The 21,853-nt window shown below is 56.5% G+C and overlaps 1 protein-coding gene across 1 annotated transcript; it reads right to left on the bottom strand.

Moving 5' to 3' along the window:
- Positions 1-2,934: 2,934 nt before the first annotated feature.
- On the bottom strand, positions 2,935-20,448 carry LEMD2 (LEM domain nuclear envelope protein 2). The gene is made up of 9 exons (XM_036115764.2): positions 19,652-20,448; positions 18,003-18,043; positions 14,915-14,990; positions 11,787-11,863; positions 10,798-10,877; positions 8,983-9,128; positions 7,899-8,000; positions 7,714-7,816; positions 2,935-4,519 (listed from the first exon to the last, which is right to left on the bottom strand). The coding sequence occupies exons 1-9, from the start codon at positions 20,391-20,393 to the stop codon at positions 4,369-4,371; spliced, it is 1,518 nt and encodes a 505-aa protein (XP_035971657.1). The 5' UTR covers positions 20,394-20,448; the 3' UTR covers positions 2,935-4,368.
- Positions 20,449-21,853: the final 1,405 nt, after the last annotated feature.

Here is a 21,853-nt window from a genome sequence, read left to right as displayed (position 1 = left end):
CGGGGGCAGAGCTGGACACCGCCCCCCCCCCCCCCCAGGGCTCAGCCCGCCTCACCTCCTGAAGCCCGGGCTGGGTGGCGGGGCCCACCTCACCAGCCTGGCACCGCTGGCTGTCGGGGAGTCTGTTTTTCACACGCTGGTGTTTGCAATCAGAAAGTTCAGCGGCCCTTCCAGTGTGCTGAAATTAGTCCCCATGAAAACCAAATCATTTCATTTGCAGAGAAGGGCTTAATTGCAAGGGGAAGGAGGCAAAGGGAATTCTGGTGCCTGTTTTCATTGAAGAAAATTGCTGTACTTTCCCTTGTCTCCTTCCTAAACAGAAGCGGCTCAGAAATTGGGCTGTAATCACCAGTGATACCTCTGCTCCTCTTGCTTCTCAGAGTTTGTTGAGCCCCCTGCTCCCGAGCCCCTGCTCCGGACTGTCCCCACCTGCAGCCTGGAACCTGCTGCGGGAGGCGGCCCCTCCACGGTGGCCGGCAGTCTCGGCACACCGCTGCTGCCGTGTGGAGGGGTTCGCCCTTGAGGTCCCGGGGGCCTCAGCCCTCCACTGGCCCCGACTCCAGGAGAGTAAGGAGGAAGCCATGTGGCGCCCTGGGAGAAGAGCTGACCCGGTGGAACAGCAAATGCAGAGGCTTGGCGGCAGCAGTGGGCAGGTCAGGGCGAGGGCGCAAGCTGTGTGGCCTGAGCAGAGTGGGGGCAGGCATGCGGGAGGGTCAGAGGAGCCTCCTAGAGCCTCTGTGAGGTCCTGGCTCTTTCCTGGGACGAGGTAGTTTTACTGTTCTGGCGAACCCAGCGCAGCTCAACAAATCGTGAGTGGCTCCCCTTACTTTCTTTGGAGAAGGGAAGAGAGTGGGGCTTGAGAAGACAGGCTCTGGAGCTGGAATGTCTGGGTTCAAACTGCAGCTCCGCTACTTGACTGACCAACCCGTGCCTCAGTTTCCCCCGCCCCCGTAAAGGGGTAACAGTAGCACCTACCGCATGGGGGTGTGGTGGCCGTTCAGTGGGCTACAGCTCACTAGGAGCATGTCGTAATGCTATCATGTGTTGGTTAATTTTACCATTTCTCTCTCAGTAACGTCCCTTGCTACAGGGATAAAGTGATTGGTCAGCCCAAGGTCCCAGCCAATAAAGGACAGAGCCGGGCCTGAGGATGCTGAGTGCCCGCCTGCCCCCCACCGCTTGCTCGGGTACAGCACCAGGTGGCATGCTGCCCCGCCCACTTATCCCCTCTGCCTCTTTTCCCTGGTGCACCATGGGTCCCTCTGTCCAGATTCTCTCCTTATCTCTAGAGCTTTCTCTGGGGACAGGGGTGGAGAAGCTGGCCTGGCGGCCCGAGGAGGGCTGTTCGGAGCACTTGGGCCGAGTTACTGTCTGACCACTCCCCTGCCCCTTCCCTTGGTGGAGGCCGACAGGATAATGGATTTGAAGTCTGCACACCTGCCTCAACGAAGGGATTTGTGTGTGAGGCTCAAAGTCAATGGTGTATTAATTAAGGGGAACAGCTGCTACCGCAGCTCTTATGATAAGTCAGTGACAAATGGCTGTGTTTACCTTTCTTCTGAGCAGAGGCTCCGGAAGATGGCCTGGAGCTCCTGGGTGGATGTCCATGGCCGAGATTTGTGGGGTACAGCCTCTCCCTCCACCCCCCCCCAAGCTTCTTTATCCGTGCCACCAAGCCCAAGAGGGCTGTTTGTCACTGAGGAAAGACTGGTCTGCGGCCTGGGGAGCCTCGGAAGGGACCGGGCAGAGCAACAGAAACTTCTCAACAATGGCTCCCACTAAAAAAAGAGGCCCCCGGACCCCCTCCTCAGGCAGATCCCACCGCCCTGCCCTGTCCCTTGTGCAGTCAGAGCTGCTTGAAAGAGAGACTTGGCCCTTCAAAGCAGAGGAGGGCTGCCGGGCCAGATCTGAGGCTGTGCGGCAGAGGACGCACCTCCGGGCCTTTGTGCCTTCGCTCCGTGCTCCAGAAAGGCAGGGGCTGGCTGGCAGGGGCCTTTTGTTATTTCGCTTATTTTGATCTCGCTCCCGCTCTCCAAACAGCCTCACAGAAATAGAGCTGTGCATTAGCTCCCTTCTCAGCTTAAGACAAAACAGGGCAGAGGGAAAAATCTTTCCCCGAAAAACAGAAATGGGAAAGGTGGGCTCATTTTTGTCTGGGTTGTGTTTCTGGGTGCTCTGACGATCAGTTTCTCCACCAAATTTCCCGCAGATGGTGCTCCCGTGCCAGCCACCACCTACAGGTGGGACCGTGGGGAGGGCGCAGCAGGGCTGACTGAGAAGGAAGGGCTGCCCCCATGCCTGCAGCTCTTCCCCACACCCCACCGTGCCCTCAGGGTCGGGGCTGCCCTGGCGGAGAGCGGTGGGACCCCGGAAGCTCAGCGGACCCTTGCCCTGCACACTCGTGCCGGCCCTGCGCCCTCCCAGACTGTGCCCGGGCCTCCGCAGTGGTGGGGGCCCAGACACTAGTCTGCGGGCGGACAGCAATCTCCGCCTCCTCAGAGACACCATCAGCTGCCAAGAAGCCCCATCCAACCTCACTCTGCTCTTCCTTCCTCCCCCTCCCAGGGCTGAGAGGGGCTCAGGACCCCCGGGAGCCTCTGGGGCCCTGAGGGGAGGCAGAAATGGGGCCAAGGAAAAAAGGTTCTGCTGCCCCCCACCCCTTGCCCCCCACTCCCTGGGACCAGGTGGGCATGCTTTGAGTCCACCCTGCCGGGTATGGTAGCCACGCAGAGTGGTAATGGGGAAAGTAAGACTCTAGGAGGTTTTGTGGCTTGCCAGAGAGCCCGGTGGTGGAAAGGTTGGGGCCGATAGCGGGGTAAGGCCCCCGCTCAGCCCCCCCGCAGCCTCCTCTTCCGGCTGACCTGTCTGCAGGCTGCCATTCCTTACAACGTTGCTCTGGGGGGTAAAGGGAGAGAACCACGGACGAGAAACACATCCATTTTTAATAAATAGTTTATTTATCCAACAGTTTCAACCCTGATATTGAAGCCTGTTGCAGTGTTACTTATTCTTCTGGCTGGAGCCTGATTACGAGACCATTTCTTTGCCACGGGGCCGGCACTCGGATTCCAGCCCCGCCGATCATCCAGACATCAGAGGAAATGAGAGAGTATTGCTCAAATGAGGGAGACTGGAGCTTTATTAAGGAAACAAAAAATACCAGGAAGACCGAAAGGGGGTGGTTGATGCCTCTGGAGGCAGCTGTTCAGGCTTCTCCGCGCGCCCCTCTCCCGCCTGCCGCGGTTGAGAACATACGGGAACGAGGCTGTGTTGGAGAGGCCCCCCGCCAGGCCGTTTCTGGAGCGGGGCTCCCGCGCGGCGGGCCCACGGGCTGGCGAGGGGCCTGGAGGGTCTGCGGCGGCGCAGGCACGCTCGCGGGCGGCCAGCAGGGGGCAGCCGTGCGGCCCCCGCGCCGACCGGGTCCCTGCCGCATGTTCTGGCTCCGCGGCCCCGCAGTGGGGCCCGCTGTGGTCGCCCTAAGTCAAGGTGACCGTCGCACAGCTGAGGCGCGGCACTCCCAAGGTCCCGGAATCCGCATCGTCGCCCGCTGCAGTGCCGTGGCTGCGGGTCTGCTGTAGACCCGCGACTCGGTGAGAAGCACCACTGAAGAGCCCGGCCCTGCCTGCGGGCAGCCCTACCCTCCTGTCTGCTCCCGGGCCCCTGTGCCTGCTCCAGGTTCCTCTCAGGAGGCCACGCCGGCAGCTCACTCCCCTGACCTGCGGGTCCCGCGTGCCGGGACCTGCATTTCTAGACAGTTCTTCTACAGTACTTGTTCTACTTTCTAGCACCTTCCCCCTTCAGGATAAAAGAGGCTCAACCCAGCTAGAGGACAGGCTTTCTCCCCTCACCCTTGAGCTCCCAGGTAACACCCTCTGAAGGCACATGGACCAAACTGCTCCCCAACCCCTGCCGCCCCAGCCTGCCGTCCCGACCCACCTCCCACAGGCACGATGCCCACCCTGCTCAGTGCTCACCAGCGGTGGGAGAGCTCCAGCCCACCTAACTGCACACTTGCTCGGCAGGGTCTCACCGCTGCTGCTCTTTCATCTTTTCTATGCATCAAAACCAAACCCTTCTCCCCTTTTCTGCCAGCAATCGGGGCAGAGAGGATTGGACCAATGCAAAGGACAAGCTACCCACCTGGCCTCTGGCTCTCTCCCTCCCCGGCCCTTCAAGGAAGCCCATGCTTTCCTACAAGCTAATCTCTGAAGAGTCTTACAGAGAGACCTTTGGAACCAGAGTCGGGAGGAAGGTGAAAGTCAAGGCAAGTGTGAATTCAGCACTGGCAGGTCTGTTGGCCTTCTCGCGCCCCTGGAGGGGACTGGCCTGGGACAGGCCAACTGGGAACAGGCCCCTCCCGCCCGGGATTTATCGCTCTGAGTCGGAGAAGGAAGAGGGCTTAGTCCATCTCCACACCAGCATATCTTCTCCAGCCACACGATGGGACTCTGTCTGGATCCGGGATTCGTTGGACGCCAGGAACTCCACAGCCCGGTCCCAGACCCGCTTCATGCGCCTCCTGCAACGAGAGGGGCCAGGCTGAGCAGGCCAGCAGCGCCCCCAGAAGCTCTTCTGGCACGGCCCAGAGAAGCGAGCTGGCCTGTGCACACCCTTTGTACAAACTGGGGACAAAACTCTGGGAGCCCACGCAGAATTTATCTGTGGGAGGAAAAGGCATCAGGTACTAAGAACTCCTGCAGGGGAGGGGCGCCTGGGTGGTTCAGTTGGTTAAGCGACTGCCTTTGGCTCAGGTCATGATCCTGGAGTCCCGGGATCGAGTCCCGGATCGGGCTACCTGCTCAGCAGGGAGTCTGCTTCTCCCTCTCCCGCTCCTCCCTCTTGTGCTCTCTCTCTCTCAAATAAATAAATAAAATCTTTAAAAAAAAAAAAAAAAAAAAAGAACTCCTGCAGGGGAGAGAAATTTCTTGAGCCACAGAGAAATGATTCCTCAACCTTCTCTGCTCTAAAAGCATTCAATTAAAGGGAGCTGAAGGGAGCCGAAGCTGTCCAGAGCACCCCCCGGTGTCCAAGGGCCTGTTCCTGTAGCAGCCCTGGCCAGGTGGCCTCCCACCAGTGCTGGCTGCATTTTAATGCCCCATGTGGGCCAATCAGAGTGGCCACTGGGCTGTTGAGTCCAAACTCGACAGTACTTTGGAGCGTGGGAATGAGCTCAGCATCCAACTGGGGAGGCCAAGAAGCTGGAGCTGCTCCTGGAACTAGAGCTACCAGGCAGGACCCCTTCTCTGCTGGGTCCCCGGGGCCTTGCATCCCCTTGGACACCCCCCTATAACCTCTTCCCCCTCCAGACTAGACAGGAAGATTCCAAGGCAGTCAGAGAGGGTTGCTTTGACGTCTTCTCTTTGATGAGTTCCTGTCTTTTGTCAGCTCTGCAGACTACCTCCCCATGACCCCTCACGTGGAGAGGGACTGTGGGTGTGAACGTGTGGGAGCAGGAAAGGTTCAGCCTGTGGGAGGACAAAGGAGTGAAGCTCCTGAGGTGGCCTGTGGGTTGGGAGTCAGAGTGGGGGTGCCGGGGCTTTCCACCTCAGAGGTCAGGTCCTGTCGCCAACGGCCCCTCAGCCTGTTTAGCAGTCCCCACTTGGCTGGTCCAGCCCCAGCCCTCCCTCCCAGGTGCCCATGAACAGGCACTGAACAAGCCCACGCGAGCCAGGCTCCCCAGCCCTCCCTCAGTCTCACGGGCAGACCCTCCTCTGCAGGGCAGACCTGAGGGGGCCCCACGCAGGGCCGACAGCAGCAATGTGTCCTCACGCCTTGAGGGCTTGGCTGCACGGACCGGGGGGCCTGGGAGATAAATTGAGAGGCTGAGAGCCAACAGGGGGTGAGTCTCCTGGGGTTCACTGCCAGGGCTCAGTCCCTGTGGGCCGCCGCGTGGGCGCGGAGGCCGGGTGGCTCAGGCCAGAGACAGGCGGCAATGGCGCTCTTGCTGGTACTTCGGTCGATGTGTGGGCTGTGCTAACGGAAGGCCGAGCAGTAAGGGCTGCCCTGGGATGAGCGCCCTAGTGCTAGGCTCTGACTTAAGACCTGCGAGGCCATCTCTTGACAGCCCCACTCCCCTCTTCCTGGGACTTGTCGCTACCCAACAGCACAGTTTCCTTCTGCCTTTCTCACTTCTCTTCCTCCTGAGTACCAATGCTCCAGCAGGACGGGGATTTGGGCTTCTTCCGCTCCCCACCGTCTCCCCGGGTGACCCAGGAGTGTGTGGCCCGCAGCAGGTGCTCAGTAAGCATTTGTTGAGTAAATGAGGGCTTCACTGCAGCCCTCTGCAAGGCGGTGGTGTTACCTCTGTGTTTTGGATGAGGAAACTGGCTCAGAGAGGCCATTAACGACTCCGGGCAAGCCAGGAATTCGGTGGCAGCATGAATGCACCGTGTCCTCCCCCTGGAGGGCCATGCGGCTGCCTCACGCTGGGCACCAACAGCAGCACCAGCCAATGCTGTGATCCGTCTGCTCTCCCTAAGCTTCCTGCCTGCACCTTCCCAAGGAGTAGGGTGGGCGTGGAAGTTCTTAAGCATCTTCACCTTTAAAAGGGGCCTTAAATGTTTTACTCTTCCAATTCCTCTTGGGTTGCACAGAAGTACCACCAGCAGTGGGCCTCGAGCAAGTTCCTTGGCCTCCGCGTGCCTCGGTTCCCTTATCGGTAAGATGGGCTACTCGCTCTCTCACCTCCTGGGGCCGCAGTGAGGACCGAGCGAGTGGGGCTGTGTCCGTGGAGGGCCCAGAGCAGTGCCGGCTCACAGCGAGCGCTCGGCACCCTCTGAGAGGATGGCATCCAGCCCGAGACCGCAGCGAGCTGCTGAGCGGGGCCCACGGTCTGGGCCGACACCACGGCATGCCCTGCTGGCTGGTCCCTGGGACCCCATCCTCCAAAGCTACCCCACACTGGGTCTTGTCGGGGTCCATCCAGCATCCGCGGCCCAGGCATGCCCACGGCCTGCTGCCCCTTCCTGTGCAGCTGGGCGCCCTGGAAGCTGACCCCAGCCACTGCCGAGGATCTCTGCTTCAGCTACAGGCACACACGTGTACATGGGCCTAAGCGCGTGGGAAGCGAACCCTGATATTTTAGGTAACGTGTCGTGGGTCATGGTTAAAAATGTTTGAAAAACAATCTCCTCCTCGCTAGTGACTGATTCAAGAATAGACAAGTAACCCGTTCTGGCCAGCAGGGCCTCGAGGAGTGGGTCACTGGCAGCTTCTGGGAATGTTTTCTCCTGCCCGTGAGGGCGACCCATCTCTCCCCTGCTGGCGGTGACAAGGCAGACGCTGACCCCACTCCTGCGGGCTACCACCTTGTGACCAGGAGGAACTCCAACCAGCCCACAACATCCACGGGGGCCGGGACAACAAGCATCACAGAGAACTGGAACCAGAGACCCGACTATTCTGTGCCTGGAGCCCACAGGACTCTGGACTTGCACTCACAGCAACGCAGCCTGAGCCACTGCGGGGAGGAGGGCACTAGCGCCTGCCACCCAGAGCTCCCCAGTCAGCAAGGACGCTAACAGAGGAGTGGGCTCCTGCTGCCCTACGTCGTCTGTGCGTTCCGCTCCCAAGAGCCGAGCACTGTAGCAGTGGCAGGAGGCATGCACGGCCCCCTCACCCATGCTCCTCGGGGCTGAGCTGCCCCCCTCCCCCCCATAACTGATGCTCTGGGCCGCCTTCCGTGGCACTTGGCGGGCTCAGCCCAGGACTCACCGGCTCTGCGGAGGGATCAGGGTGTCGCGCACGTGCAGGATGCCCACGTACGGGTAGCGCTCCATGTCCTGCTCCCAGTCCACGTAATGGTCCTGGACCACGTCTGCAGGGTAGGACAGAGGGCACCGTTTAGGGCAAGGACCTTCTGGCGGGTGCCAGTGGTCCTTTCCCCAGGGGCCACACACCTATAATCTTCTTCACCATCTCGTACATGGCTTGTTCTTCTTCTTCCAGCTTCCGCCACCGGTATTTCAGGAGGATCAGGAGCCCCCACAGAAAGGCCAAACCTATGAGGGAACACAGGCCCCGTGAATCCGCCACATCGCTTCTGGCCGCACGAGTGTCCTGACTACCTACTACGTGTCAGGCCCAGGCCGGCTGCCGCTGACACAGGACGTGAAGATGCAGAGGGGAGGCAGGCTGTGAAGTGATCATCTTCCTCCTGCTGGCTGTCACCACAGAGACCTCCCCAGCTGTCCAGATTGCGGCTCCTCCCAACCTCATTCCGGGCCTTTCATCTCCTCCCTCGCGCACCGGAACACGGCGTTTCATACATATATACATGCGGGGCCCTTTGTATTCCGAGATGCTGCTGCCGATAATGATGTGTGTGCCTGATGGCGTGGGTGAGGGAGCCGTGTGCACGCCCAGATGGCCTGTGATTTGTAACTCCGCCATGTCTACAGAGCGGGCAGTTTCTATGACTCGGCCTTTCACCTTCAGAGACACCCCAAGTTCTCTGCTCAAAGGCAGCCTCTGATGTCAGGCGACAAGACCCATGCTCTGCTTTGCAGCTCAGCCCCCTGCGTCCATCCTGCTTTCATCGGGTACCTAGATCTCCCGAGGAGATGTTTACATTGTTCAGGAAGTAAAATTAGGCCAAGGTCCTGCTGCGCCTTCTCCTCCTTTGAGAGGCTTGCCCTCTGGGGCCCTGGGGGGTAATGATGCTGGGCTCCAGCCAGGGCCAAGCTCCCCCCTCGGGGACACTGATCGTCCCCGACCCTGATCAAGGATATTTTCCAGTTACTCTCATGCTCCTGCCACCAATCTCTAAAGGTAAGATGACCCAGGGCACAGGCTGACTTGTTCATCTCCTCTGTTTTATTAGACAGACCTCAGGTTCACTAGACAGAAATGAACTCTCTGGGCTTGGGTTTCTGTATCACTCATGCCCGAGAGTGTCACTGAGCTGGGCTCCCGGGAGGTGCTGTATGAGCAGTCCCCACGGCAAGGACGGGGTCGGGGGGAGAAGGGCAGCCAAGGACTTACACCAGAAGAAGATGAGCACGTTGGTGACCGCGGTGAACAGGGCACGGCTCAGGCGGCAGCCCACACCCATGCGGGGGCGGGCAGATTCCAGGCAGACCACTTTGTCCACAGTCGTCACCAATTCCGATGGGTCTTCCCCCTTCAACCTGAAACAGGACACAGGGCTGCAATGGCGTTCAAAAGCTCCCAGGAGCCGCGGAATCAGCCCCACTTTAAAGCAGAAAGAGAGAAAAGGAGGAGCTTCGAGGCCTCTACTTGCTTATGAAATAGACTTGGTATCCTGGTTGCATGCTTTCCAGAAATTTCCCACGTTGGTTACTTAGAAAGAATAAAGCTTTAAAGACGGCAGCAGGCTTGAACCCCTACCGCTAAAGTGACATCCCCCTCTGTCGGGTCTTTTGACAGCCCCTCTCAGCGTGTGGAAGATTAAACTGTAAATTGGATTCCCACCTCCCAGCATAGAGAAATGGAAATGTTTACTGAATCGCTGGCTTTGCACTGCATGACAGGAACTAAGAGAGTCTGGGAGGGTGTGCTTTTCCTTGGTGACGGTGACAAGGAGGCACATAAGCTGTTTAAGTGTAAAGATCGGGGTGCCATGAGGCTCGGGGAAGGACAACCACCAGGCTCTCTGAGGCCAGGCCCCAGCCCCATCGCTTCCACCCTGGTCCCTGAGAGGCGGTGTCAGGACTCGTGAGGATGCCCACGCTTGCACCTTCTTCCGGCTAGGTGACCATCTTGGGCTCTGGACAGCACACGGGAATGCCCAGTATCTGAAGTGTCCCGATATCTCACGAACCCACTTTGAGTACTGGTCCTCTGAGCTGGGCTTGGCCACCCTCCCGACGGCCTTCCCCCAGTGTGAAAAGGTGCATGCCATCCTTCTGTGCTAGCAGCTTTGGTGAGTGCTGCCGAGGCTAAAATCCATATTCTCCTCCCCCGTTCCTAACACACAGGAAAATCGCTCAGCCACTCAGGGAAGCTTTATTTTTTTTAAGTCAATGAATTTTAATCGTGCCCTGCATCTGGTTATCAAGCTTTAGGTTGAGCTGCCTGAGGGGCTTCTGGTAGAGGCGTGGCTGATGGAATTAGTCGTCTGGGTGGATTAGAGACGAAGGAAACAAAACCCTAGAGTGTATTTGAATATCAGGAGCTGTGGCCTGAACAGAGTCCCCGACAAACCCTGGGAAAGGGGAGGGAGTGCCAGCGTGAAGAGCTCTGGGGGATGGGGGGTCTGGTGGGGGGAGCAACGCTGGGGTGCCCCTCCCCCACGGGCTGAGCAGCCAGATGGGGCTTCTCAGGAGGGTGAGGGGGCTTGCTATCTCTGCTAACAGTGCTCCCCAGCGATAGAAATGAGGTCGAACTGCCCAGTGAGAATAAAATTCAGTATTTCCTTTTGCAACATCCATGCTGAGTGAAACCAACAGACAGAAACATTTCATCTAGTAATGAAAACTAGCACCGGATGAAAGGAAGTTCAGAAAAATGCCTTCCCTGCAACCCATGTGGGACCAGTGAATTCAAAGGGCGCAGAGTGAGTTACTTGAAATGCTTAGCTGGAACACTAGGCTCACGTCCTGACACCTGGATTTTGTGTCTTATCTTGAAATGGCTCCTTACGCTGCCCCACTGAATGCTTCTTCCTTCCAATGCCTGCTGCAGGCTTAGCCCGCAAGGACTCAGCTGGGACACCTGCCTCTAACTTCAGCCCCAAGACACATCTGTGAGCGCACGGCAGCGGGCCGATGGGTGAGGACCACGGCCGCGGGTGCCCATGGCGGTGCTGCCACCCTGTGAGGCCTCGCCCACACTCACCAGATGCCCACGTCCTTGTTACTGCTCAGTATCCAGGTCAGTGCGGCTTCAAACTTGGTGGAGGAGTTGCCGGTCACATTCTGTGGGAGGGGGCGGGAAATTAGTGCTGTGTCTGGGCGGACCAGCTGGAACATTATTCTCCTGCTGGATTAAGGAGGCCCTCTCCCCTGTCCTCCGCAGGCCCCAAAGCCCCATTCTGCTAAATGCACAACAAAGTGGCAGGTGAAAATCTGGGCTGATGAGAGCCAAGAAAGAGCTCTATTGGGAAGAGTCGATGCAGAAGCACACAAGAAAGCAACGCAGGTCTGAGGTAGCCAAAACCAAAACCAAAACCTTTCTCAAGGACCAAAGTGTGAGGCCAGAGAGCTGGCAGCTCATCTTGGGGAAAATGAAAAAAAGCGTGGGGATGGCGGGGGCGGAGGGGCAGGGAGGTGGGTGCCCGGTGGCCAGTCCCTGCCCCTCTCCGGGCCTCAGTATCCTCATCTGGGAATGACAATGAGCTAGGTGACCCCTAAGGTTTCTGCCAGTTCTGAAGTTCCAGAATTCTATCAAACTGGGGCCAGGCCAATAGTCAAATAGACCCTGAGCAATCTGCACAGTGAACATAAAGGAGAGAACAGACAGGTAAAGTGTAGATCCGTAAAGCTGCTGGGAAGAGGAGAAAAGTGGGGAGCAAGTAACAGGGCCATTGAAAGAAGGGGCGGCCCGCAGTGGCCACACCAGCTGCTCAGCAGGCCTCCCCCCCCCCCCCCAGCCCGCATGCGGCAGGCCAGGCTCTGGCTCACAGCCCACCTTGGACCAGTCGCCCCTACTGCTGGCTAAAACTGAAAGTAGCCTAACACTCAACTAAGTTTAAAAAAAAAAAAGGGAAAACAAAAAAGCCAAAAAGCAAACACACAACGAAAAGGGGAAAAAAAAGCAGTGCTCACAAGATCAGTACAAAAGCACCAGGACCTCTGGGGAACGGGTAAGCATCGCAGCCTACTTACTGCTAGGTATTCCTGGGCTTCCATTACAGGAATGCATTTGCTTTTTAGCTTCTCTGGATTTCCACATTCAAAATTACCTAGGAGGAAAAAACACACATTCAAACACAAAGGAGAGGTGGAAAAAAATTACTCTGAAACAGACTAAAAAAATGCAGTGCGAATCAAGCCATCCGCTCTGATGGGGAGCATGTGGCCCCACGGCTCCGGCTTCTGTGGGGTATCTTCACTCTGCAGCAAGATCAAAAGCCACTTAGCTTGGATCGATTCCAGATCATTAAAACCTGACCTGCAAAGCAGTGTGGTGATTTGCATTAAATGACTAAAAAGCTGCCCAATCCTAAGGTCTGTTTGCAATTGATCCCTAAAAGGATCAGACAGATAGCTTTGGAAGGAACCAGAATGGCACTATAAATAAACGCAACCTGGGAAAAAAGAAAAGCAAGGAGGCCGTAGGCACTGCAGGGAATCTGACCGTGACATAGGCAGGCGACCTGGAACTCCAGGCCCACTGTTTTGAGGGGTTCTGGGGAGGGATGTCCAAAATGCCCCACAGAGAAAGAGGGCGTCTCTGTGCTGGGCAGTGGGGCCTCAGTGTGGTGCTCCAAGGGGCTGTTCCCTCCTGAGCACCCTGGGTGACCAGCTCCCACCTAGGATGAAGCCTACCCAGGGCCACCTCCTCTGAAAAATCCCCGGCCTGTAGGGGAGTCTTGTTGGACCAAATCACTCTGGACTTGGGGGCCTGCCAACACCATTGGCTCTCGACAGCCCGCTATGGTCCACCCACCACATGCTGCTTCCTGTGGGTCACCAGACTCCTGAGAGCAGGGACAGCACGGGGTGGGCCTGCACCAGATCCTGAACCCACACAGAGCCTGACTGCTCTTAACCTGGCACAGCCTAGGGGCTACCGATGGCCAGTCTGTGTGCTGGGGAGGGAGTGGCTGAGAATGAACTTTAAAAATCTTGAGAATGAACTAAAGCTTATCCCTCCTATGTCGAAGTTGATCTTGACCTTATGGGACCCCTGAGATCAAGTTGGCTTCTCCTGCCCTGCCCCAATCGCCCTGGCCTGCTTAAGCTTGTCTGGACCACGGCCATGGTCTCCTGATTGGTTTCCTCCTCTCCCCTCTCCCATCCATGTTTGATCAACAAAAGTTTAAAATGATTCTGCTTAAATGGCACTGCTACACTCAAGCTGCTATCACCTTTGTCCTCCTGGCTCCTGGCTCTCAGCACATTGCTCCCCTGCTCAGAAGCCTCCCTGGTGCTCACTGCTTGCGGTGATCAAGCCCCCGTGGCCTGGCATCTACAGCCATCCACGGTGGGGCCCAAGCGACCTTTCCAAACTCCATTCCTTCTGTTTCTCCTTCCCCCGTGAGGCCAACTGCTTCCGTCCCTGCCCCTGTAATTTCCTGCCTCTCTGGCTCCGCCCTGCCCCCCACATACACAGAATCAATCCCTCTTGGGCGTCAGGGCCTGGCACAGATACCCTCCCCTGTGCCGCTCTCCTGACTGCTCCAGTGAAAAGGTAGCATGCCTCCTAGAACTTCTGGCCTCTCGGTTCTCATCCAATCACACCTCGTAACAGCCAGTGGTCAGGGAGATAGGTGGCCTGTCTCTTCTACTAGACCAGAAGCAGCCTGTGGGCTGCAAAGGCCAGCACAATGCTCTGCCTACAGGTGACCTCCAGGGGTGGGGGGGCTGGGGGGGGGGAGTATGGCCTGGTAGAGCCCTCATTCCCCTGCAGTGAGACCCTCACTAAGTGCCTCAGAGGACAGGAGGCACTAGGCTCCTTGATGGCATAAGCCGGGACCACATATGGAGGGCGGGATGGAGGAGAAATGTCTACCAGCATCCACTGTTTAAGACAGAGCTTCTCTACTTTATACCCTAGGGCTCTTTTGAAAATGCAGACTTTGATTCATAGGTTTGGGATGGGTCCTCAGATTCTGCATTTCCAATAAGCTCCCGGGTGATCCTAATGCTGCTGGTCCCTGGACCACAGCTGAGTCACTAAGGTCTGGAACACCCTCTTAGGCCAGAATTTATATTCCGAGCTCCTGGGCCAGGGAGAAAGGCCCCGGAGTCCTGTGATGCTGTGAGCCCCCACTCCTACTGCTCCTCCGAGCTCACAGACCCCTCCCTGACCATCACCAGTCTCCCACCAGTCAGGAGGCAGTGGGAGAGCTGAGGCCCACAAGACTGGCCCTGAGGGCTGAGGGCCCAGTACAGGCCCATCCAGCCTTGATTCCCTAGCAACAACTTCAGACAAGGCCCCACAGATCAGAGGTACCTCTTGAATATCTCATAAGACTAAATAGCTCTGTCTGGTTCTGGTGGCCGATATATTTAACTTGGGGCACGAGCTCTGGTTATTCAGCTATGCCTTTAGCAAGTGATTCTGAGAGAAGTGGGGAGGTGATATCTCTGGCCTCAAAGAACAATTTTCTAAATAAAACAGTAGGGAAACCTTCCGGATGGATGACTTTTTAGGGGCGTATTTCATGGCGCTGCTGAAAATGCCCTCCTCTAGAGTACAGTGCTTTTCACTTTGTAAAAAAAGAAAAAAAAACGACCCAAGACCACTTGGTTAGATAGGGAGACAGTTTCTGAGAGGATAAGGGACTTGTCCAAGGTCCTGCAGCCAGATGGGGAGATCAGGACCAGAGGTGACACCGGGGCCCTGGCAAGCTGGATGGACCTGTGGGACTAGCCCACTACTCAGACCCCTGCCACCTGCATAGGCCTCTCCTCCTGGCCTGGCCGACCATCTGGTACGGGGAGGCCCTCCAGGTGAGAAGACCCAGACTGAGGAGACTTGGGGCCTGGCCCCTCCCAATGCAACATGAACCCCCTAGAGCATCAGGTGGTGGGCATCCAGAGAAAGCAGAAAGGCTTGTGCATGGGCCAGGACCCCTGGGAGCCTTCAAGGGGATGTGAGAACCAACTGTAGGCTTAAAAAAGATGTGTCTGAGTGGAGAAGCGGGGAAGGCAAGACTTGGTTTCGGAGTATGTCCTCTGGGACATCACCACAGAGCATCTCAGCCACCTGCCAGCCAGCCCCCGCCTGGCCGCTAAGGGTAAGAGCCCACAACCCTCGAATCTCAGGCCCCGAGCTATGCACTCACCGGCTTGGATGGCCAGGAAGTTGTACAGCTCATGCAGCAGCTCCAGCAAGGCCGCCTTCTGCCTGGCCTGACAGAACTGGAAGGGTACAGGACAAGCAGTCAGCAAGGGAGACAGGGGGCTCCGTCTATCTGGCTTGAACTCCTCGGCTGCACTGTCAAGTGCTAAGCAGCGAGGAGCCCTTCAGAAGCCACATTCTGCAAAGAGGTGGGCGCAGGGACAGGATGGATAAGTATCGGGTTAACCAGAAAAGCTGAGGCAGAGCTAAAAGCCGCCCCGGCCACTAAGGGTCAGTCATCCTGGAGGCTCCCAGCCTCTGTCCCGCGGCTCTCACTGGAATAGAGGCCATGAGGTGGGGCTGCAGGGAGATGCAGTCGGGCCTCCGAGGCGGGCCAGGCAAATGCCGTACTACTGCAGTCTCGTCTCCCCTCGGGCCACTCCCGTCTGTTTTTGGAGAGTCAGGTGTCTACATTCTGCCCATAAATCGTTTGCTCTGTCGATGAGCTGCAGCAAAGGCTTCACCTTAGACATCCAGATTCTAGACATCCGGAAACGACAGGGGGCGAAAGTCATCTGTACGAGAACGCAGGCACAGGGATAGAGGCACACCTCGCTCTCCTGCACCTGCAGCAGGACTGACGCCGCCAGGCCGCTAGCTTTAGAACATCTGGACGAAAGGCTGCTCTCCTCGACAGTGAACGGCAGGCCGTGGGTTGTCATGAGTCTGCACTGAATCCTCACCACAATCCTGACCGCACCCCAACTTCTCAGATGAGGAGCTCATGGTTTAGAGACCTGCTAGACCCCAAGATCCCACAACTAACAAGCGCTGGAGCCGGTCGAATCCAAGCCTCCCGCCCCCTTCAGACCTGCTCTGGGCTGTCACTGCGCAGGACGCCCGACTGACGCCGAGGGCCCGGGCTCGGGGCCTAGCTCGCGACAACTGCAGAAGGAACCACGGTCCCCTTCCTTCTTGGGCTCGCTTGTTGCCCTCACCTGCAACATGTGGGACTTGTTTGTCATAGTCTCAGAGGCCAAGATAGGTCCCCTCGTGTTGCCTAAAGACCCAAAAGCCTTTACAAGGTACAAAAATGGCATAACCAAGATTTACACGTATGACCATTAACGTTCAGAAACGACTCCCAAGTCTGTAAGTAGAATCGGGTACCCAAACTACCTTTTAAAGACGAATGAGATGGGAAATGTTGATGGTAAGAAATGTAACTGAATGTACACGGAGATTCCAATTCTATAAACATACGTACACAGATGGGAGGGGAAGGAAACCCCCCCCAAAATGTCAATGGCGATTATCTCTTGGTGGCAGAATCATGGCTGATTTTATCACATTTTTCAAATTTGCTACACTAAACATTCGCTTACTGTCACAACCAGAGAACAACAACAACAAAAGTGGTCACAATGAACGCTGTTCCAAACTCAACGACATTTAGGGTGATACCACCTAAAGGGAACAGAAGGATAGAAGGCACCAGACCACGAGACGGCCTGCCTGAGACAGCACACCCACTCCCAGCCTGTCCACACGTTTTCAGCAACACAAAGGCAGAAAGAAAAACGCTAAGTGTCATAGTTGGCTGAGAAGGGAAAGAACACGTATATCTAAAACTCCAATGCCCATCTGGGTTCTGGGGGAGCCTGAGCCACACAAAGAATGAGACTTTCCACAAGAGCCTCACCAAAGCCAAGAAGCATCTCCCAATCTGCCTGTTCCCGTGTCCACCCTTCACGAAGGCCACTTCACGAAGGCCAAGAGCATCCTGTGAAATCTCAGCTCAGTGGAGCCTGCCAACAATGCCCAGACTCTGCCTTTTGATGCTCGGAGGTTGCAAGTCCCCAGTCTGCTCATTGAGCACATTTTTAGCAAGGCCCCGGATTGTGCCTGTTGGGGCTCACTCAGCTGGGGCGAAGAACCAAGAGATAGAAACCAGAGAAGTCTTACAGACTTGTTTCCTGTTTTTGCTTTCAGGATTCAAAATTCTAGTTTTCCCTCTGACCACTACCTATTTTCCTGGGCTACTTCCTATAATCATCAACTCTGGTTTTCACGGCACAAGGCAGTTTAAACTTAATATGAATCTGTTTTCACAAAACAATTGAGAGGCAAAGATACTTGGATGAACGCAATAAATGAGTGTAATAAAACACCCCCAAATAATATAGCAGAAGCCAAAGAGAAGATAAAACCTATTATTTGCACCAGGCCACCCCTTTGGTAACATGGGTAAGAAAGTGAATGTGAGACCATGTGTTTCTTTCCCAGCCCCCGGGCTGCCAGATATGGAGCCTGAGGCCTCGGGAGAGGCCTGGCATTGCACAATTAATAATTAGACTACTAAGTCATGCCCTCTGGCAGCAAAAGGCTCCTCCTGGTAGGATTTATGACCTGAAAATTTACTGCCTCCTATCTTCCCCAGACTATTACCTGTGCCAGCATCCCAGCTCCCGGCTAATGCTGCGGGCATGACTCATAAATGGATGGGGCTGCTCGCCTTCCCCAAATATTATTTGTAGGGAACATTAAAGCTTCATAAAACAAATCTATAGACTAAGAGGGCTAATTCTACTTCAGATATATTTAAAACAACCTCCCCCCCCCCCCCATGATGTTTCAAATCTGAACAGCACTGCCAGCCACAGACGTACTACCAGAGGGAACACGGACCTGAGAACCCGGCCTCTGGGTGCTTAAAAACAGTCAGCCCTTCCTCTGGAAGCCAGGGAGCTTGAGAGGTCCTTCTGCTCCAACTTACTGCATCCCCCTAGATTGACTTAGGCAGAAGATCAAAGTCCCCAGAGCTGTGATTGATGGGGAGACCTTCCATAACAAGCCCAGGGTTGGATCTTGGGAGTTCAATTCTCTCTGTTTCAAGTACTCCTTCGCCTACCACAATTGAGTCTGACACAAACATCACAGAACACGATGTGATTCTGGTACATTACAGGAAGCACTCCTGAAAATGATCCTATTATGATCTTTTTCTGGGCCAGTTTACCTCCTGACGGAGGCTAACATCCTCGGGATGTTATACAAAATGAAAAACAAAAGCTAGAGAAACTCGGACTCACCTTATCTGTTTTGCTCGCACAGTCCACTGGCAATAACTTCACTGAGACCAAGAAAAGAAACACAGGAAATTAAAAGTGTGGGTTGAGGAAAAGATTGCAAAAAGGGACCACTCTCAAAATTCAGGGGAAGTACAACATTACCAACATAAGGGTGGGGATCAGGAAGATGTCATCTAAATGGGGGCACTTTTAAAATGCAGACAGTAACATGTACAGGTTTCCCAATCCTGGATTAGGAACTAGGGCGAGGACAGCTGGGTCCAAGTCCTAGCTGGAAATGATTAGCCACAGGCTCTTGGGTAACTCAACCACTCTGAACCTCCGTTTCCTCATTGTAAAATGGGATCGATAAAGCTTCCCCTGCTTAACTCAGGGAGTTAACCTCCAACAAGCCAAACATACGTGATGGTTTTGTAAATTGCAAACAGTGATATGTTGAACAGGGATTAGTACCATCATGGGAGGGGCGCTCCAGGTAAATCCCAGTATGTATTCAAGAGCTGTGGTCTTAAAGCATCTCAGCAGTGAGTATGGCAGTATACCGTTTGACTGTTGTGGAACCAGTACAGTCCCACGACACTCCGGGTCTGTTTAATTTCTTTAGCAGGTGGATAAACTGCTCTCATAGCCAAGAAGTTATTTGGGTGTGTGCATGAGTCTGGGATCCCCATGCCCACAGACTTGTTCATATACCCAAACACCCATCTGCTGCGACAGCTAAGACACAATTTAGCTTCTCCCTGCATCTTGGCTGTTCCTGCTAGGCATGGAAAGATGTGGCCGTGGCTTGAGGCTGGGAGCAGTACTAATCAAAATGCTTTGCAAAGAGTATCAAAAGTTGGTGAACTCACAATGTCACTTTATACTTATAAATTTAAACACTTTACCCTTTAAATTTATAAAGAAATGATTTTTATGTTGTTTTCTGTTAGATTATAAAGCTCAGAGTTACCCAAGAGGCAGATTTCCGTTCTAAGAAACATACCAATCCTCAACTATTCAGGAAGCATACTGTTTCCTGCAGACCTCTTACTGGCATGTCAGATCACTAAAGTGTGGACAGAAGAATGGCTGGGAATGTCCTTGACTCACAGAACCCTCTCAGCACACACGCCAGGAGGATAATGCAAGCAAGGATAAACGCCTCCATTTATATCAGTTTAAACTCTTCTGGTGCTGCAAAGCTGGGAACCCAACCAGATCAGATCTGTGGGCAGTGAAACCTGGGGTGCCTTCAAATGGGCACTAATGTGCGAATGAGCAAGAGATCCAAGTTAAGAAAGAACTGAAAAGGAATGGGGGTGGACCTGTCTGTTGGAGAGGGGTGTGGTTTTCTCTAGAGAGGGAAAACCAGAGGTTGGGGTGGAAGTGACTAGGAACGAAGACTGCTTCCAGCACGTGGTTGAAAGGGAGATTGGTAGGGAGGGCTAGGGCAGAAAATGAGAACAGGAGAGAGTGAAGACAGAAATTACTGCAGGAACTCCAGCCCTCTCCTCCCACAGCGGGAGGAAGGAGAGTCGGGGTCTGGAGGTAAGAAGACAGCCAGAGACATCCGACAAGGCCCGGGATGTGCGCTGAGAGGAACGGGTGGCCGTTCTGGTGGAAACTCGCGCGCCCGGGGCCCTCCCCTGCGCCGGCCCGGGACGTACTGTTGTCCTCCGCCTCCTGCGGCGCCGAGGGCTTGCCCATCTTCACCCAGAGGATGCCCAGGAAGACGAGCAGCAGCCCCAGGCTGGCCCAGAACAGGAGCCGGGACAGGTAGCGCTCCAGCCGCCGCCCCGCCTCGGGCCGGGCCCGCGCCGCGCCGGCCGGGCCAGTTCGCGTCGCCCGCAGGCCTGGGCGCGGGTCGGCGCCGAGGAGGGCGGAGGGCGGCCGTGCCGGGGCCGGGGCCGGGGCCGGGGTCGAGGCCCACCAGCGACGGACTCCGTGGCCCGGCGCGGCCCTGTCGAGCGGCCGGGCGTCCTCGTCCTCCTCGGAGCTGCCCCGGACCGAGGCGCGGCGCCTGAGCGGCGCAGGGCGGGCGGGGTAGGCGAGGCCGCGGCTCCCGGACCAGGAAGCCGCGGAGGCCCCGACATCGCCGAAGGCCCCAGAGGTCGCGAAGGCCGAGCCCGAGCCCGACGGGGAGAGCCAGGGCTCCGCTCGCAGGGAGGCCGCGGCGGGCCGGGCTCGCAGCGGCGCCTCCTCGCGCAGCCGGGCCTCCTCCCGCAGCCGCTCCTCGCCCCGCAGCCGGGCCTCCTCCCGCAGCCGCTCCTCGCCGCGCAGCCGGGCCTCGCCCCGCAGGCGGCGCAGCTTGTTGCGGTAGACGTCCCGGGTGGTGTCGGTGATGGGTCCTGGCTGGAAGCCCAGGGCCTGCAGCTCCCGCCGCAGCTCCAGGTCCGACAGGCCGGCCATGGCCAGGACGCCGCCCCCCGCCCGCCCCCGGCGCGCACCGCACCCGGAACTGCTCCCGCCGGCGGCCGCGGCGGAGCGGGCGGGGCCCCGCGCCATGATGGGAAGGTCTGTCTGTGCCGCCATGTTGAGAAGGTCAGCGCCTGCCTGATTGGCGGCCATGATGAGGGGGTCAGACTCGGCCCTTAGGCCGCCATGTTGGGGAGGTCCGAGGATTTTTTTTTTTTTTTTTTCCCTTCTTCCTTTTTCCTTTGCCCTCTGTGCTCAGTCCGTCTCGTCCGTAAGACCACCCGTGTTTCTTTCCGAATATTCCGCCCCATGCGCGGTCGCTGGCACGTGGTAGGCATTCAGTAAAGTGTTGATTTAGTGGATGAATTGCTTAACGGTGAAAGACAAGCCGTTTCGGAGAATGGGGCGATGGGATCCTGTGCCTCCGTCTGTGCTTGGGGAGGGGCTCTGGGTCGTGGGCTAGACGCCGGGCATGTTCTGAGACCCCGTCCGACTTCGGGTCGAGGGCGGCAGGCCTCTGTGTTTTCCTAGGAGTTCACTCTGAGGTGGGGCTCGGAGGGGATGTAGGCCGTGCCCCAGGCTGATGCCACTTGCATCGAGGGGGCAGAAGAGCCAAGTGCCCTTGGGCTTGAGTGGGCAGTACAGGCTTCTGGGAGGAGCCCAAAGGTCTGGATGGTGGGATTTTTCACGGGAGATGGGTAGGGGAAGACCCCCGAGACACAGTCTTGTGTCACTTGCGGATTTAGGTTGGCGACTCCCAAATCCCAACGGCGCCACTCTCAGATGTGTGATCATATCCAATTATCGTTTCTAGCCTGCTGGCCAGTACGGTTGGTAGGGTTGCTATGAGGATTAGAACAGGTAATTTGTATAAGGGGATCAAAACAGTGCCTGGTATACGTTCCTAAGTGTTTATACTTAACCCCTCTCTCCACAGCGGCAGGTAGAACCTCCCATAGGGCACCCTATTTGGTTATAGGAAGGCTCTTAGCTGAGAAGCCCCTGAGGGAAGCATGGGGAGTGGTGGCAAATGGCTCACAGTCTCCCTTCCGCCTTCCTCCCGTCTTTGTAAGCCTTCCACATCCTTCTTCAACTCCCTGTCCCAAACACTTACGGCTGCCCTGGGCCTCTTAGGTTCTGTCACTTCTGCTCCTCTAACTCAGTTCTCCCCGTCCCTGCCCATCGCCCAGCCCTCACCTCGCCTGCCCCTATTCCTTCCCTGGGTCGTGGGCAAGGCCCCTCTGCCCGTGGTTTGCATCCTTGCCACTGGCTGTACCACCGGAGTATTCCTACCCTGGCCGCAATTGCTGGGAAAATGAGAGCCTCGGCTCAGTCAGGCTTCCATTGTTAGCCTCCCCATATCCCCCAGCTTAGCTGTTCCCATGTGGTGCAATTTTTCTCACCAAGTGTTGTTTTTCCTTTTCTCTGCCTGTGTTTGCGCGGAATGCCATGAA

This window comes from Halichoerus grypus, chromosome 9, assembly GCF_964656455.1.
Source record: "Halichoerus grypus chromosome 9, mHalGry1.hap1.1, whole genome shotgun sequence".
NCBI lineage: Eukaryota > Metazoa > Chordata > Mammalia > Carnivora > Phocidae > Halichoerus > Halichoerus grypus.
The sequence above is the reverse complement of the archived record's forward strand: the minus strand, read 5'-3'. Positions and strand labels throughout refer to the sequence as shown.